The sequence below is a fragment of the Lepisma saccharinum genome, unplaced genomic scaffold (genome assembly GCF_977018435.1).
Source record: "Lepisma saccharinum unplaced genomic scaffold, izLepSacc3.1 HAP1_SCAFFOLD_901, whole genome shotgun sequence".
NCBI lineage: Eukaryota > Metazoa > Arthropoda > Insecta > Zygentoma > Lepismatidae > Lepisma > Lepisma saccharinum.
Window position 1 is genome coordinate 50650 of NW_028143556.1, and position 20185 is coordinate 70834.

Below are 20185 nucleotides of genomic sequence, written 5' to 3' on the forward strand. Positions count from 1 at the left end.
TATATAAAAAGACTTCCTGCAAAATGAAGCTAAGGAAAACAATCTATACATAGACTCTGCTGCAAATAAATATTCCGTATTAGGTAAGGCACATTTGGGGGTAGAGATCCACAACATATTCTTGATCATGGCAATTTTGGATGTGATGTAGTCAGAACCATGCTCCAGCCAGCTTTACCCTCCAAGGTTGCCCCAGGTACCATTTACTTGAGGTTGGGTGAACCCAAGAGTAGCTTTATGCATCAACAAGACTGGTAAAATTCCGACCTTAGAACACCCACACCAGGAATCGAACCAGTCTCTCCCATGTGGCAATCAGACACCCTACCGACTAGAATACAGCACCTCTAATTCCATATTCCATGCAAAAAAAAAATATTTTTCAGGAATCAACAAAGCATCAACAATGGATTGTTTGATTGCCAATACCCCATATACCGTAGACTAATAATAGCACGAAAAAGTGGTGTCTAAAAATGACTTGCAGCAATACAAGAACAGTTAAATTTGAAATACACTATATATATAGATGCTTGCAAATAGGCCTTTGTGAAATAGATGAAGGGACAAGCACAATGAAATGTCCAGACTTGCCCAGGATTTGAACTTGGATAGAACTATTGGCTTTGCAACATGCTACGTCAGGTACTGGTTTTTGATCTTGTATTTTCCAATCAAAGAATTTCATGTATCTACTTTATTATTAATAACCTTGCAAAATACTAGGGATGGGACAGATTAATCGGTACTCTATCGGTATTGGCCGATATAGGCATATCGTTTTATCGGTAAAATTACCTATTATTTTACCGATCCGATATATCGATAAATATCTTATAATTTAGTGCAAAATTCTGCCATCTTGTTGTAATTTTTATGGATAATCTCCATGCCCTTCCTTCTAAAAAAGTAAATGTCTAAATATGCAACTTCTCTTACACTGCAGTCACCTCGAAACACACATTTATTAAGGAGATCAATGAACATTTCAAGTTCTTCAAGGACCATTTCTAATTTTATATCGGATCGGTAGAATATCGGTTATCAGTATCGGTAAATTTTATATCGGTACTTTATCGGTATCGGCCAAAATTTCATATCAGCCCATCCCTACAAAATACTAACATTGTTACTTTGTACCAAAAACTCTTTTCTTTATTGATAAGAAACATCTTACAAAAACTACTAGTATAAATACACACACACATTCACATGAATAACTGTCTCACTTCAGTCTTCTCAAGAGACAATGATGATAACATATCACAGTTTCCGCACATTTACACCACTTCCACGATGTCACATTTACACAGCAGATACAAAGTAATCACAGATTGATATTTTAACCAGTCCCTCCTGTTGTTGATTGTGCTGTAGCTGTTGGCTGTGGCTGCTGTTGCTGAGGAATTTGCTGTTGAGATCTCACAATAGCACGGCCTTGTAGATGTTTGTTTTTAATTCTCTCGAGCTCATTCACACGGCTTCTTGCATGCTCTAACCTATGCCAGGCCATTTGAAGAACCTTTTGAGATGCGTATCCAGACCCTTCATGAGGTTGGCCTGAAAAATGGGCAAAATAAAAGCAACAAACATTATTAGCAACAGGGCAGATTAATTGGCTCCATTGGTCAATATGGACATACAGTAGAACTTAGTTTATCGGCATTAATTGGGACCAAAGGTTATGCGGATAACGATTTTTGTGGATAATCAAATATGTGTTTATTTAACAAAGAAAAGCACGTACAGTACACAGTACTACATACCTATACAGTACAAGAAAACAAAATACATGAGAAAATACCCGTAATATACAAAACACTCAATATGCTGACGAAGGCAGTAATTTAATTTTATTATAAAACATAAACTAAACGTAACATTTCAACCTTATAGCAAGGTCTTCTTCAGACTCTGCAAATTTGTACTTGGTATTAAATTACTGCCTTCGTCAGCATATTGAATTTTTTATATCATGGAAAGAAGGCTTAATGGTGTTATAACCGTAATATACGTACAGTATGTGCCTAAATTACAGTACTGTACGTGTTCTGTGCTTTTTTGAGTGTGCAGATAATTGACGTGCGGATAAACGATGCTCTACTGTATTGGTAAAATTACCAATAACATTATCGATCCAATGTGTCTAAATAGCCTGTAATGTAATATTGTGGTTATTTTTATGGCTTATGTAGCAAATGTCTCAATGTGTGGTTTCTTTTACATAGGCAAAATTTATTGCAAGATCATGGTTAAGTACATGAATTAAACAATTCTGTTCTTCATGGAACACTTAGATTTTTATGTTGGATTGGCAGAATATCAGTTATTGTCATTGTAAATTTTATATCAGTAACCAATTTTTTTCATAACAGCCCACTCCTACCAAAAATAAAAAGGCAACAGAATTTATTCATATTACCTACATAACCTATCATGAATATCTTTACAATATTTTATTGCACGATACTGCCTTACACCTTGTGCTACAAAATACAGTACAGTCCTAAACTGCTCACTTTACAACCAACTACAAATTAGGACATTTACATCTCATTCATATATTCAGACCCAATCCTAGGTGGAGATGTAAGCCCTTTCTTGGGGGAAAGATATGAATGAGGTTAGTTCACACTTAGTGTCCAACAATTCTGGGAAAATGTCATGTTCTCTGTGGATGTGGGATACAATATACAAGACAAACTGGATGAAAGTTACATCAGCCTATTCCAGTGCTAAAAATCTAGACTAGCAGATCACAGAACACAAGATTTTATTCTCGGACACGAAAATGCAAATTTTACTTCTATAGAAGTGCAAAAGAGATAAGAAACCTAAAGGGAGATGTGAGATTTAACTCAAGGCTGCATGGAACCAGGAAAATAGGAATAATACATTAATTGTTTTAAGACATCACTGCTGCTTGCACAATAGTTAGAATTTTGTTTAAAATTTGCATTTGTGTTAAGTAAACATGCAATTTTATGCCCCAATTTTTTTTCTAGAGCTAAAGAAAAATTCTCAACAAATTTAGAAGTCACTTTCGAAACAGTTTTCCATCATTTTTAATATATAAAAAAATGCATTTTTTTGTAAGGACCATATGAGGAACGAATGTAGTAAATGTGAAGAAAATCTGAGATGGTCGGTTAAATGGCTGAATGAATTAACATAGGATGACCCATTTTATTACATGAAGAGAAACAACACTATAGTCTCCCAGGGGTCTACAAAGACTTGTAGAAATGTTACAATTTTTATACTTATTGTAAAGGTGTAAGGAAAATGGATATTCAATTGAAACCAAATTGAAAAAAACAAAACATGCCACAGTCAAGATGGATTGATTTCACTTTAAAGAAATAATTTTTAGAATAATCTACATAAGTAATTTGTAGATATCAGAATCATGTTTGGTGAAAGTACATTAATCTCATAATCATTCAATTATGTTTATTAGGCTCTAAGATAGGAAAAGCAAGGGAAACGTATATGTACTGATGAAGTGAAGCTTATATGAAAGGAAAATAGAATATGTAAACACAATTAAATTTATCTTGATTTAAAATTTTTATAGGCAAAAATAGCAAAAAATTTGTGCAGAATAATACAAAATACTAATCATGATCAGTAAATAGTGTCATTATCGTTGGGCTGTAAATGAACATGGTAGCTGATATTTTGCAAAATATAAAAAAAATTGCCAAAATGCAACTACAAAGATAAAAAAAATATTTAAAGTTACAATTATATAGTACATCCAGAATGTTTTATATTCAGTGGAAGAAAAGCTACTGATATTATGATAGTTTCATTAATACACTCAACGAACTTTTCCAAAGTAGAAATGTATATTTGCATGTAACTTTTTATTTGCTTCAATCAAACTGTTCAGATATTTTACAGTGCCATTTACCAGAAAAAGCCTTTCTATATTTTTGTACATCTATATGTACAATGCCAAAAAGCATACAAGCAACCTTAAGCATGTTTAAAAAATAATAATAACAATCTGATTTAAATTTAAAAAATAATCAAAAATTATTTTTTAAAATAAAAATCATGATCTTCATTCACCCTGGCCACAGTACACTAAATGTAAAAATGGGAATTTTTTATGGTTTTTATTAGTATTAGAGAGAATGTTACTTTTTAATACAAATTCACATTCCCAGATCAAGGAAAAATACTTCTGAATTTCTAGTCTTCCTTACAATACTTTACAGACCCATCGAAGAGGTCTCAAAAGACCTTTTGTAGGAACATAATTGTGTGAGAAATATTTTTTTTTACTTCCATCTTAGAAACAATTATAGATAGTTTGGTAAACTTAGTATTCAAAGTGCAAGTTTCAGCTATTACTCCCAATATAATAATACTTGTAATTTTGCAATGTAACTTCAGCTTGATCAGGTTATCAACACTGTTCAGTATTATTATTATGGTACCAGTTTCATAGATCGGAGACACATTAAAATCAGATATTTTGTGTTTCGCATGGTTCGTACTTACCATTGCAGAACATAGTTCAAGGTGCCATTATGCTTTTTACACGAAAACAAACACAATTTTTCACACAGAGAGTAATTTTTGTTATTCCTTTCTTCGCTTCCGTAACACAGAATATGGCGGACACAGCTTGACTAAAGTTGTGGTTATGCAGTGTTTCCAACCTTCTTCACCGAAAAATATCTACTATCGTGTTCGTCACGTATGCAAATTGTACACGGTATAACAACTTTGTCAGTATAATTTAAACTCAGTATTGGCACAATAGGTAACTATGGTGCTATGTTGAAAAGGAAATTTAAATTTACATATACTGATAACTTTATAATTATTATATTGATAAAAATGAAAAGAAAGAAAAAAAAAAACTAGAAACAACAAAAATTACAATAGCATCAAATTATGCAATTATTTACAAGAACATTTATAACATATAAATGTTATTTATATGTAGAAAACATTTCTATATTATCTCCTTGTGAGACAGAGCAAGTTTTTCACTAAATATTTGAGTATGCGTCAGTTCTACATCTGAGCACACTCAACATGTCAGATTCCTCAATCAGGTCCACAAGATGGCTTCCTTCAATTTTCAAAACTTCACATTTGGCTTGTTCACATTCAAAATGTAGAAAATATTACACTCACTTAGTCTTATTTCTCATAACATTTCATTTTAGATAATGCAATATTCATTTACTAGCTAGTTAATGCTGATGCCAGCAGATAATAATTTCCTGCTCTCAATTATTAAACTAGGCACTTTACACCAGTTCCAAATCTTTCCTTTTTCGTTATACAGATTATTCCATTATAAAAGCATTTTCAAGCTTCTGTTATCAACAAAATGTCTCTATATAGTTTCAACAAACTATTAAAGATTAACTTATCAAGTATAATCTCTCAAAAGATCCAGATTTTTAATGATATCAAACCTTCACCAATCGTCACATTTTTACTTATGTACCATCCATCTTGAGATCATCTTAAAAGTCACAGACAACTAGCAAGGTATCTTAATATACTATAAGGTAGCGCCATCCGAAAATTGCCGATCATGCACGAACGCGTGACGTCATGTGGGAGGATCGGTTATGCTCGGTGCCCATTCGGTTATGTTCGTTCGGGGCTTGGCAGAAGCAAACGGCCGCTATCATTTCTATGCGAGTTTCAGAGAGGGAAAGTGTTTTATTACTTTGAGGGGTAAATATTAATTATCATACTTCGGGATGGTATTGAGGTATTCCTTTAATGATTAGTAACATAATTAAAACATGCTACTTTTAAAAGAGGGGAAAATTGCACATGCAAAAGTATTGTAAAAATTCATTTTTCTGAAACATTATCGATATATTACAAAGAAGGTTGTCCGTGTTCTAATTAGAATTTCAGATTTCATCATTTCATAAATCGTATTATGATTTTAATAAGAAACGTTGCATGCTAAATAAGAATTGCATAGTGAAAAAGTTACAAAGAAAGAATTGATTGACAGATTTGGTTTATTTTTGCTTTTCTGTCTTTTTTAAATATGAAAGGAAAACCCATAAGAGGTAATTCCCCCCCCCCCTTCGATCTCTTTCTTTGTTTCCACAAACCGGCCTCCTTGGCGTAGTGGTTAGCACATCGCACTTCAAGGCCAGAGGTTTGGGTTCGAATCCTGGCTTGGGCATGGATGTTTGTGAGTGTTCATTCATCATTTCATCACTCATCCCTATCTTCGCAAATTAGCCAAAAGTGGCACAAGAAGCGAAGTAAAATGAAGCAAATCAATCAATCAATCAATATTTGTTTTCACATATACTATCACATTTACTAAATTCTCAATTTTCCCATTAAGGACAAATCAATATCTTGCCCGATTGGATTCGAATTCGGGACCCCTGGCGTCGAAGCGCGATGTGCTAAGCACTACGCCAAGGAGATCGACAGAGGCCTCCGAGGTACTACGGGCTCACAGAAAGTCACAGGAGTACTATCGGATTATAAATTATGGATATTAGAGTTTGGATAATAAATAAATAAATTATATAATATATAATCTATAAATAAAAAACACCCGTTCTTTATTTATAGAATCTCAAAGAGAGCGATAGTTTGCCAAACTAAAAAATAATCCTATCTTGTTCTCACGATAATAAAAATAGAAGGCATAATAAAAAATAAATTGGTAACTATAGATTGACACAGAATTGAATAAGCTGAATTTTGATGTAACTCGTTTTTATGTGGTTCTACTGATTAACTTTTAATTGGAGTCCAAACTTGAATAACCGTAATTTCTAATCCGATAGTAGTCCGGTATAATCTATTTACAACATTTAACACAACGCAGTACAAATGTCTAATATTTAGTTTTCTGACTAAATAGTTCCTTCTTATTCATTCAGAACGTTGCAATCATTTCCAGGAACATTTCAAATTTTACATAACATCAGAAAGTATTAAAATTATATTGATATACTTAAAATCCAATTTTTACCATTCACCATAATGTAACTTTATTTTTGAAGTTATCAAGTGAAAGAAGCAATATACAATCTAGATAAATTTTTACTCTGCATTTGATACTTACTCTAAATTCGAAAGAATTCCCAACCTTCTTCATATATTTATTTACTGTACAATAATTTACGTACGGATCAAAGTTCCACATGCAAAATTTTTTTGAAAAGTTTTATGTGGAGGAAGAATGATGAAATAGTTTGTAAGATAGTAGTTTCAGACTTTGAAAACGCAATTCCAGTTTGTAATTTGCAGATATTTTTAATTTCTCTGGTTCAAATTTGGCTGCAAGTTATCGTTGTCATAGTTCTAAAAAGTATTTTTTCGTATTAAGAACTTTACATACAAACGCGTGCAGAAGATGAGTCAAAGTGTACAAGTACTAATTTAACTAAGTTAACCTACTCGAAATACTTGATGAGTACTAGGAACATCAAACTTAAATGTCTTAACCTACTAATTCAAGCCTATAGAAATAGATTTTTGATCACACGGTAAATGAAACGATTTGAGAATATCGATGAAAATATCTTAGTTTAATTAAACAATAAAGGAGAAAAGTTACATGAACTCACAATGATTGACCGTGCAAGTGTACGAATTATTATTCGTTAAAGGACTTTGTCCGCAGATTTTCCATTTCCATTCCCATGTGTGTCTGAGTTGTATAACCCGAAAATATACTCCAAGGCTGATATACGACACACATTTGTACATTAACGAAGTAACTTGCATTACACTAATCTTAGATCTTGCTCTTTTTGACAGAAATGTACTACAAAGAAATAATGTAACATCCATTGGTTTATATTGAGTACAAGGGTACAAAATTATTCACAATATATTGTGAAATACCAAAATTGAACAAAGTTGCAAACATTTTAATGATGGGTGTAATATTCACTTATGCAATATTTACCATCGTGCATACAACGCTATGTAACTCGAATTGAAGATGTACTAAGTGAATTTCATTTCGAATAGCGTGAAAGTTAGTACACGATCTGTGAAATGCCCATTTCCGACAACGTTTTTCACAATAATGTGAACATACAAATCACAATCAACATCGGTCTGTATTACATGAAATTGTTAATAATTATAAATCCGACTTACATAAAATGTACTTAACAAATCAGTTAGGCTCACTACGTACTTCGCACTAGTTGAACACATTTTCAAGATATTGATGACTTCTCTTGTAGTACTGTCGGTTAGGTTACGTTCTAGATTTTGAACTTTTTTATTTGGTTAAAGCGGTTGAAAGAGGTTGTTTGTAATCTTTAATTTATTTGCTTCATTATGCAGATGTGTATTTCTCCTTTGTAATAGATCGAATATGTTTTCCAACAACGAAACATTCCTTGCAGTTTGTGTATATACCAACGTCTATATATTTTTCACTTTTTTGGCAGAGTCTTTAGCCTGTTTAGGGCACGTTTCCTTATTGCGTGTCTTTCGTAGCGTACAGCTCTGCAAACCTTATCAGCACGTCCTACAAGCGAAGCATATTGTGAAGATAAGTGTTTAGGAGAACTACACCATTTCCTCGATTATTTTGTACTAAAGTAATTGGATGTAATTTTAGCGATGGCACTGCAGTTGGCTTCAGCACGTTCTTTGGTGGAAAATACAGAAATTCTGCTTTTAGATCTCGCACATAGTCTTCTTCACAATAATTGGCACTGCACACTTGCATTTTTTACATTTCGTCTACAAGCATGAATCCACTGTTTACTTACGCAATTATCGACTGGAAATTATGATATTTTATGTCAGTTCCTTTAGTTTTCTGGTTATAGTTTTCATAGCTTGCTACAGCACAATTAGACATGATTGCAGTCTAGAAGTACAAAAATACAATAAAAATAAATCGAACGCTACAAAATCAACAACCTGCTTGTTCCGATTTTTGCGACGTGTTAGTAGCTAAATGTACCCCGCACAAAACTTACTGCACATAGCAATGAGCACCGTCAAACCCGATCCTCCCAGATGACGTAATGCATACGTACTTCAGATAGCAACGAGCACCCCCTGGACAACTAGTATTAGAGCAACTAGTTCAAGCCAGATTTTTTAGTATGTATTATCTTCAATTGTTTTTGTTTTATATTTTTGTCCATAAGTGCTTAACAGCTTGAATGTTTGTGTTGTAAATGTACATATTTGCTCTGTTACAGCTATTTTACTATGTATATCACAATATACTTATCTAATGATTACAATTACTATTTTTTGAATGTTGGTACAAAATACCAAGTATGACATCATATTTAATGAAATTAGTTTAAATAGTAATTTCAGACACTTAATTGCATTATATGAATAAAATTTTGAGCAATCATATGACTAAATTATTATAGATATAGCACAAATGTGGAACTTTGGACTTAGCCTAACCATTTTCAAATGTAGTTATGACAATGTATTATTTTTATTGTCATACTGGCGCTCAACAAGGGACGAACCCACAACAAGAGATCTGAGCACTACTAAGACTTTCAACATATAATTATTAATATAATGCTTCTATATTTACAAACTGTTTTCATGTTCAGCATTATAATCAATTGAGTGTAACTGAATTTTTGTTTTCCAACAATACAACAAGGACTTGTTCATCATGAACCAATACAGTGCAACTACACATAATGAATTTTTTGTACATAATAATATTGAAAAACAAAAAACATCAAGTTCGACATACCAACAATTATTATCCAGTAAAGTAACCATTTTTACATAAACAATGTACCTACATAACATTATTATTTATTATCAAACAATGAAGCACCATTCAGAACTTCATTCTCAACCTGGGAGTATAATTTCTATATTAATTTTTATTTAGCCAAAAAATATATTAATAATAATTTTCTACATGTAGAGTAAGTTACCTCTGATCTAAATTTCCCATTAGGAATTGATCCATTCATCTAGCAACATCGGCTAACAAGACAAAAATGTAAGTCCCTGCATCGAAAAGCAAACATCCTCAGATTTACGGAGTGCTGAATATAAGATTTCTTACATTGCAAATGAATTCATGCAAGAAATGTATAAATTATGATGTGTGCACAGAAATTATAAATCATAAATAATTGTTGTTCCTGAACTCGCAGCGTCACGGCTCGAACTTACTATTCAGCCCTTTGTGAACACATTTTGGAGCCATAATGCATTCTAGCATTTTTAAAGGAAACAACTACTTGACTGAAGCTTGGATCAACACGTGAATCACTTTGCTCTTTGTCAAGTTCATTTCTATTTGAGCCTACGATTCAATTCTTGGAAACTTTGTGCTCTAGTAAATATTTTTCAAGCCAAAGCTAAATCTTAGCATTCAAAATTATTATGCACATGCCATCACATTATATTATACATTTTTTTTGCACTCCAAAATACACATAACAAAGAATATTTGTTACATTAAATTTTTTCACCGTTCAACACAACTAAGGATCAAGAAATATGATGGAAGACCAATGTCGGATCATGAAGATCAACTTAAGGCAAACTCTACAGAGGAATACTTCATACCTGAACTAATGTTTCAGACTCAATGAAAGAAGCATGAAAAGTGAGAAAATTTTGACATTAACAGCTGACAAAAGAAAAATTCTGCACAAAGTACTGTGACTCACAGTACCACCTTTAACCCACATCCTAAGAAGAAGAACTCAACCAACCAACCCTCATGGGTATGGTTGTGAAATGAAGCAGTATCTTTTGTCCTTCAAAACAACAAAATAAACAACGTGTTAGCATAAGCAATTTCATAATGCCAAAATTAATATATGAATAATTAAAAAAGTAAAGAACTGAGGTTTTATGTACCACCCTTGACACTCAGTCAATAAGAAACTCCCAACCAACCAACCCTTAGAGTTGCTTCACTCTGTGGATGGTAAGTATAGATTAAATTATCCTGCAACAATATTTCAGGATGTATAGCAAATCAATCTTTGTTAAAATTAAAAATCTTTGAAAGTCAGATGGGTATACAATCATAATAAGTTGTCAGCTTACATGTGGTCAAATGTTAACACGTGTGCCCAAATTACCGCACCTTTATTGCTAACAGTGTATTCCAACAGAAGAATCAGTCTGCTGAACAAAGTGAATAAATATGCATGAACCCCTTTATTAATATTCTACTACTCCACCTAGACAACAGGTTACCATCGGGTGTGAGTGTTCTAACTACTCCCCTACCATCACCGTGCAATCTGAGGTAAAGAATATTAAATTCCAAATTATTATATTGAACCTTTTAAGGCTTGACGCTCCGAGACTTTTCTGTGTTTGGATGAAACCTGTCTTCGGTTTCTTCAACATCCCCTTATAACACTTCGAAGTCGACATGTCTTTACTTCACATGATATCGGAAGCATGTCAACCTGTCCTTAGGCCACAAAGTTATACTTTATGTTCACACAGAACAAAGTAAAGTGTAATTCTTTCCTTTAAACAAAGAATCTTGGATAATATTTTTCAACTTTAGGGTTTGCATATGTGATTGATTTATTTCAGCATTGAAACAGAACTATATTCATGACTCATCATGTCAAGCTATGTAACCACTGACCTTACTCCATCGACAATATCCAAACTAAATCATATACTGATAATGTCATAGTGAAAGCATTCAAGATAACTCTTTGTATCAGATGTTACATGTACACAAAAAAGTTGTTTTGCTAACTGTATGTTTCAAATTCACATACTAATAAAACAATGTATGTTTCATAACATACTTTTTCCAAATATATGCAACCACATAAGAATGTTACAACTCTTATAGTTCATATTACTGTAATTCTAAACTTAATCACAAATGATAAACACTATAAGTATGTAACAATGCTTACCCATCAAGTAATTTTCAGTCACATATCTGATAAAATATAGTAAGACATGTCTGCACACTGCAACAATGCCTTTGAAAAGATGCATTACAGGTAAGTCATCAAATGATTAAAATCTAAGACATTACAAATGTGAAGTTAACTTTAACTTCTTGACATCATCGTGACATCTTCTGCGTACATGTGTACGATGCATGATCAAGCATGCTATCACAGGCAAAGTACAAATATGTGAGGAGTAAGCATGGAATGCTTCTAGACTAAATTTTCTCCTCCATAATTTCAAACATCGCTGCCTGAATGTTCTTTTACGAACATGTTTAGGATGAGTTGTTACTTTTCTCCTTACACCTAGGCAATTGGTGAAAACAGTCTTACTAATTTCTTTCAATTTAAATTTGGTGCCTTTCCTAATTCTATCCTTCAACTGGACATTTGGAACACTTTGGGGAAACACCCCTTCACCTTGGTCTAGAATACAGTGAAACTTCTCGTCCCAAATCATTTGTGAAAGTTTCTTCTCTACTTGGTTTACAGGTAGCTTAATGCATTTTGAAACATAATCCACCTGAACACGAGAATAAGGTTCGATGATTTGACAAAGGTTTTGTTCCAACACTGTGTCATAAAGGCTGTCTAAATGTGCTCGAACAATTGGATCATTTTCCAGTTCTTCTTTAAACTTATCCACAGACTCCTGAAAGTCTACCAGAGATCTCTTAAGACTTGCTTGAGCAACACACTTCATAGCTTCCATTGCACTTCCGGCATACTTCAGAGCCAGTTTCCCGCTTATGATCTGCTGCACATCTTCTGGTGTGTTCAACATTATTTTAGACAGCAGCATGTACTTCAATGCAGTCAAAGCCTTTGAGCTTTCCACACTATCATAGACTTCAAATGCTTCATAGAAGTAAGAGTATGCTGTTTTGAAGTCTATCTCATCAGCAGCATGAAGAATGCCTGACTGCATATCAAGCGATGCTTGTAGTTTTGGAGGGCAATATATTGAATTAGCTGTAGTCCGAGCCGAGGTAAGTGCTGCACGTGCTTTTGGAAGATTACTCAAGGCATGGTAAGTTTTACTTTCTAGAAGTTGAACCTCTAGCAATAAATTCTTGTCATGTAACTTATTCAGTTCTCTTAATAAGGTCGATTCCAAGTGAAGAGCTTCAGTAAACATTCCAGTGTCAAAATACAAAGCTATTAGGCAGGCTTCCAAATACTGCCGGAGGATAGTCTTTTTATCTTGTTTTGCACACTCAATGCACTCCTTGCAGAACTGAACCTTACTGCCAATGCTGGCTTCCAGATCCAAAAACATGTCAACCAAAGCACGAACCAATTTTGCTGCCTTCACCTTACTAATGGTGCACAGGAAGGGTCTCGTCTGCTTAATAAGTTCAGCCAGTTCTTTTGCTTTGCCATCTTTCATGTAAGTCTCTCCTAGTTTCAAGATACTTTGTTCTTTGACACGAATTGCATCTTCTTCACTTTCATCTCCCTGTTCTTGCAGAAGCCTGGACATATCATTTATTTCCTCCAACTTATCTGAGGTTGACATTGAATCGGCTCTTTGTACACATATAACTGCCGCCATTTTTGTCTTTTCACCCACCTCGAGTTCATCTTTGATCTCTTCTCTAAGCTCTGTACAAGTAGCTTTAATTTCATCTCTGAACACTCTGACTTCTGAGATACTAGTTTTAATAATATCATTCAGCTCTGTCAATTGAGCATTAGTCTTGTCCTGATTAGCTTTGAGATCTGTTTGGCCTTCCTTGATAGCATTGAGAGCAGCCATAACATCTGCCAAGCAGAAATCACCCTTTGGATCTGACATATTTAAAGGTAAAAACACCTAACCTCAGAAACCAGAACAAGAAGCAAAACAATACAAAGATTATTATAATCTTGAACCTTTTCAACTAATCACCTGACGTCTCATAATCTTAAATATATAACAACTTTGTCAGTATAATTTAAACTCAGTATTGGCACAATAGGTAACTATGGTGCTATGTTGAAAAGGAAATTTAAATTTACATATACTGATAACTTTATAATTATTATATTGATAAAAATGAAAAGAAAGAAAAAAAAAACTAGAAACAACAAAAATTACAATAGCATCAAATTATGCAATTATTTACAAGAACATTTATAACATATAAATGTTATTTATATGTAGAAAACATTTCTATATTATCTCCTTGTGAGACAGAGCAAGTTTTTCACTAAATATTTGAGTATGCGTCAGTTCTACATCTGAGCACACTCAACATGTCAGATTCCTCAATCAGGTCCACAAGATGGCTTCCTTCAATTTTCAAAACTTCACATTTGGCTTGTTCACATTCAAAATGTAGAAAATATTACACTCACTTAGTCTTATTTCTCATAGCATTTCATTTTAGATAATGCAATATTCATTTACTAGCTAGTTAATGCTGATGCCAGCAGATAATAATTTCCTGCTCTCAATTATTAAACTAGGCACTTTACACCAGTTCCAAATCTTTCCTTTTTCGTTATACAGATTATTCCATTATAAAAGCATTTTCAAGCTTCTGTTATCAACAAAATGTCTCTATATAGTTTCAACAAACTATTCAAGATTAACTTATCAAGTATAATCTCTCAAAAGATCCAGATTTTTAATGATATCAAACCTTCACCAATCGTCACATTTTTACTTATGTACCATCCATCTTGAGATCATCTTAAAAGTCACAGACAACTAGTATTAGAGCAACTAGTTCAAGCCAGATTTTTTAGTATGTATTATCTTCAATTGTTTTTGTTTTATATTTTTGTCCATAAGTGCTTAACAGCTTGAATGTTTGTGTTGTAAATGTACATATTTGCTCTGTTACAGCTATTTTACTATGTATATCACAATATACTTATCTAATGATTACAATTACTATTTTTTGAATGTTGGTACAAAATACCAAGTATGACATCATATTTAATGAAATTAGTTTAAATAGTAATTTCAGACACTTAATTGCATTATATGAATAAAATTTTGAGCAATCATATGACTAAATTATTATAGATATAGCACAAATGTGGAACTTTGGACTTAGCCTAACCATTTTCAAATGTAGTTATGACAATGTATTATTTTTATTGTCATAACGGGTAGCTGACGGATAGCCCCATGAACCATTCACAGATAGCCCCACGGACCATTTCCGATAAGGTTAGGTTAGGCAAGCATAGTTAAAAAAGGGGGGGTTGGAAACACTGACAGGGGGTTACATCATCAAACATATGCAGCATCCGGTTCACGTAGCGAAAGCAATGGCACTTGTTCGTCGGTGAGATATTTCTCTTGAAAAATACATGATTTCCCGGTCAAATAGATTCCACAATGAAAGAAAATACCTCGACGAACATTGGAAACCTTAGAGAAACTCATTTCTGTAAGTAGTTTCTTCTGTAAAAATGAAGAAATGTGTCTCCGATATACGAAACTGTTACCATTATTATTATTAGTTATAACTCTAATAAAAGATCCTTGTTGAGCAACTTTAAATAATACTGTAGTGCTGGGGGTCTGTGATAAAGTTAAGGTTCACTGGTTATTTCACGTGACTATATGTTACAAAAAGAGACTGTATGAAACATGTCTTCATTAATTAAAGTAACAAAATGGCATAATTTTGACTACAGTTAGAGGAAACTCATAGTAATATTGAATTGGTCCATTATCAGTAATTTTGCAGATAGACCAATATCCATTATTGTACAAGGTGTACCCACATATGTCTATAGCAAATTTCATTACATTATGATTAATAGTTTGATTTTTATAAGCGAAAATCAGGGGCTGAGAGTGATTGAAACACCCGGTACTTTTGAATATTACATACAGTAAACAACAACAAGGACTTAATTGAAAGAACAGTGATTCTCATCAGACAAAGGGAAAATCAGTAAAAAAAATATATACACAAATTCATCAGCAAGGTGAGTGGAAAACTGAACTTAATTTTCAAATCATATTTGACCCAGTATCCAGCCAAGTTACATCCCAATTAACAATTTAGTGGAGGCGTTCACACAAAAAAGAATAAAAAATCCATAAAAAATAATAATAATTATACAAAAGTAGTAATTGAAATTAAATTAATACATTACCTGTAGACACTTGAGTCAAATAATTTATTTGCTTTGTTAATTCTGTTTCAACATGACCTAAAGTCTTCAGGAAATGATTTGTATGTACGTCCACTTGCTTTATGCTAGTCTTCTCCTTACTCATTTCCATTAGTGCCTGACCTGAAACAATACAACCAATTGAAATGAGAATAATAAAAACAAATTATAGGAGCGTGACATACTAATCACCAGTATCAACTGCTAGAAACATAACTGTTTATCTTATGGTTTGGCACACACACTTTCCTGTTTATTGGTAAAATTCAACCATTGTAAGATTGGCTAAATGAATACAGATTATTTTTATAAAGCGGGGATAGCCAACTACAGAACCTGCAAGGTCTTCTCATTCCTCGAATTATTTTGTTTCATTTCTTAATGGACTGTGGTAAAGATATTGTTGCATTTTGTAGTCCTGAGTTCAATGTTAACCTTGTATTCTTATAAGACACTGTAAAACACTTCAATGAACTGAACCAAAAATTGCAAGGAGAAAACCAAAGTATCTCAGACTTAGTTGCCTACTTGCAGGCACGTATCCAGGAATTCCTTTCGGGAGGGGGGGGGAGGCTCAACACCATTTTTAAGGGGTATAGTAAGAACCTCAATATTGTATATTTTAGACCAGTGGTGGCAATTGGGTTCCAAAATGGGGGGGGGGGGGGGTGCAAGGAAAGTTTACTTTCTCTTGGTAGACAAGGCTCAACATTAAGAGGCCATAATGTTGAGGCAAAAAAAATGGGGAGCAATTGTCCTCTAAATCGTCGCCACTGTTTAAGGGTGTTATTTTAATCAGAACGTGAAATCGGAATATTTTTTACCACTCGGCTTCTCTGTTTCCATGCATTAACATTGTGTGCCGGAAACAACTCAGTATGTGTGTTTGTTCATTTCTTCTCATCACGCATAAAAACATCTATGGTGTCTTTGCGTGTTTTTACAAAGCTGTTACACATGCACGGGATGGAAAATCCAATCGACAACGCGAGATTCAAATTGTGGGCTGCGAACTGGGCGCAGACAGCTCTCGAATATTTCTCTCTGACTCGAGCCTGAACACCATTAACGTGTCTTGTCCTCCCATGTTTGCAGCTCTTATAAAAGCCGAAACCCACCAAATTGTTCATATTCAGGCCTTAGCACTCACAAGTGTTCAAAAATGCCTGTCACAGCTTCCGCTGTCTTGTCATATATCAGCACGAAACAAAGGAAGTCTTCTGGAATACAGATGGGTCATGAAAAAATTAATGCACAGTGAAAACCCTTCCGTTCCCAACACATCTAATATTTCGTCTCCCAGTATATCAAATGCTTACTCATTTATCTCCAGTGACGTGCCCAAGGGAGGGTTGGTGAGGTCATAACCCCATTTGACCCAATATTTCTTTTTAAAAAAATAATATAAAAGAAGAACGTCAAAGACAGGAAAAAATGACAAAATCAGGACTGACCACCAAAAATTGTAGGTATGCGTAACCCCTCTCCCTTCCGAAAATCCTGGGCACGCCACTCTGACACATTTTTAAAAATCAACACACCAGAAGTTTTTATCATTCCGTATTGGAGATTAAAGTAAGATGCGTTCTTCCTGCAGGTTTGGATATGATCCTTTAGGGTGCTGCTGTCGTCTGCCTGCCTTCGCACCTAACCTTAACAAGACCCTAATTTTCCATCCTTGTGACTTGGATTTTCAAGACTTAGGAAGGTTTCAGACCGAAGGACACGCGATACATGTTGATTGGAATGGGCCAATCAACAGCAACGTTTCACACCGTAGCAACACAAAAGACCGCACAAATCTAATTTCGACTTGTGAAATCTCCCTTATTAGGCCACTGTCATTGTCACCTCGATGTAGTAGCTCTTGTTGACCACAGAAGAACAAATTTCTCCTCAACCGGTGAGAATGCTCCTCAGTTTTCTTCTCTCTCCTATATTTTCTGTGCTTGTTCACTGTACAGGCAACACCTTACGATTTAATATACACAGGACATGTACTATGTAGACATTTTAACGAAAAATCCGTTGAAGTCAAGGATGGATAGGTGGCTCAGTTGGTAGAGCCCTGATTTGGGTTCTGGTAGAGCCTGCAATTTCCGCCTAAAATGTCTACATATGCAACATCTTCTTGCTTTCTCTTCTCGACATTCATAAAATTTTCGGCTGTCTTTTTATGGTAGTTAAGTGTTTGAATGTGTTTCGAACCCAGTAAGCTTAAACAAAGCATTTTTTTATACTATGAAATTCTCGGACTGCATATACGAAATTTAGTTCTGGCAAAACTAAATCATCACTCAAAACTTTGATTTTCAGCTTATTTCTGTTTTAATGAACCACTCCAATATCCGGTACTGCTGAAAGAGAGAGAGAGAGAGAGAGAGAGAGAGAGAGAGAGAGAGAGAGCGAGAGAGACACACACACACACACACACACCTTGATCTCTTCGGCCCTCGACCCGAACTAGCACTACACTGAGACCCCGAAAGTTCTGCTGTTGTCAATGTCTTAATTTTCGAATCACTATATCTTATAAAGCAAGCAGAGGATGCTGACTGATCACTAATCGACTGTATGAATTGTCACACTTACCTCTGAAATCTCATTAACCGATTCTTTGTACAGATCAACCGAAAAATTGAATCCACGTATTTATATCCTCATTATATTCTAGAATGTTCCGCAGATAAAACGATTCGTTAATATTGCCAATAGTTGACTCCTTCTCTCATTCGAGAACGTGCCCTCCCACCTTCCAGAGATTAGAAATTACAACGAATCGCCCTACATGTGGCGCTACCTTTGTTGTGCAGCTTCCAAATGCTTGCAAATAGTGCTCAAGTGCGCTGCGACAACACCGAAAGCGCAAGAAAAGCTTACATGCAATATTATCAACAACAGGGTTATAGAACATTCTCCGTCTTGTCTCGATAATTGTATATCTCCTTAAATCATCGTCACATTATTCCAAAAGCCAAAAACCTAATTTTATCTACTGCAAAATTAAAAAAATGATCCTGTGGGTGTCTCGAGCCACCTCATCCCCACCTTGGATACGTGCTATTAACAATAACAGGGGTATAAAACATTCTCCGTCTTGCCTCGATAATTATTTCTCTCCTTAAATTATTTTCACATTATTCAAGAAGCCAAAAACCTAGTTTTATCCCCCTAAGCCCCCCCCCCCCCCCTCTGGATATGTGCCTGCCTACTTGATAGGTTCAAATCAACCTTTGTGAGAAGAAATTTAATAAATTTCCCTTCCCACCAAGAAGTAATAAAAGAATTTCTGTGACTATTCAAGGGCCATTTCATAAATAATGCACAAGGTGGCAACACTGCAGAGTGGATGATGCAATCAGAGTAAAAGTTACTCCAGTCACAGTTGAAAGCTTTTGGAAGCAGCATGTGTGTTCATCAGTTCCCTAGTGTATGCCAGTTGGAAGTGACTATAGTGTGTCTCAACCTTAAAAGTCAGTATGGAAGTAAATGGAATACTTCCCTCTCTCTCTCTAATACATGAGTTTTCCCAATAACTCTGTCCTTCTCTATGGCCGCTGCGTTGCCAGATGTTACAAAATTTACAAAATGTAAAAGTCATAAATTTCAAACAGTGAAGTCATTATCCTGTAGAGTTTTTTATGCTCTATTTACTGACAGCATTATATAACCTGTCATAAATTCATGTGATCTGAAATTTACATAATCATGCAATTTTGCAAAATGCTTAATTTTTTCTAGTAAATACTTCAAAAGCCATAAATATCAAACCGCTTGAACAACTTCGCCAGTTTTTTTTTCTATGGGATCTATGGTGTTTGTAGATATGATATCTTCGCCTGAATGAATTAATTTGCTTATGAATAGAGTTTTATTATATATATATATATATATATATATAATGGATAAAAGCAAGGAGGGCCAAAAGGGCTAAGTAAAAATCAAATAAGGTAAAAGGAAACACTCACCGGACAGTAGGAAAATTCAAAATTTTCACTAATTTATATCATCATCGTTGTGAGAAGAAACAGAAGACGGAACCGGTTCCGTCTTCTGTTCTTCTCACACCGATGATGCTATAAATTAGTGAAAATTTGAATTTTCCTACTGTCCGGTGAGTGTTTCCTTTTACC

At 34.2% G+C, this 20185-nt stretch overlaps 1 protein-coding gene and 1 pseudogene across 1 annotated transcript; both read right to left on the reverse strand.

The window, feature by feature from the left end:
* Positions 1 to 1135: 1135 nt before the first annotated feature.
* On the reverse strand, positions 1136 to 16172 carry MED11 (mediator complex subunit 11). The gene is made up of 2 exons (XM_083116539.1): positions 16035 to 16172; positions 1136 to 1560 (listed from the first exon to the last, which is right to left on the reverse strand). The coding sequence occupies exons 1-2, from the start codon at positions 16162 to 16164 to the stop codon at positions 1343 to 1345; spliced, it is 348 nt and encodes a 115-aa protein (XP_082972665.1). The 5' UTR covers positions 16165 to 16172; the 3' UTR covers positions 1136 to 1342.
* LOC145983427 (26S proteasome non-ATPase regulatory subunit 11 pseudogene) lies at positions 12010 to 13485 on the reverse strand (annotated as a pseudogene).
* Positions 16173 to 20185: the final 4013 nt, after the last annotated feature.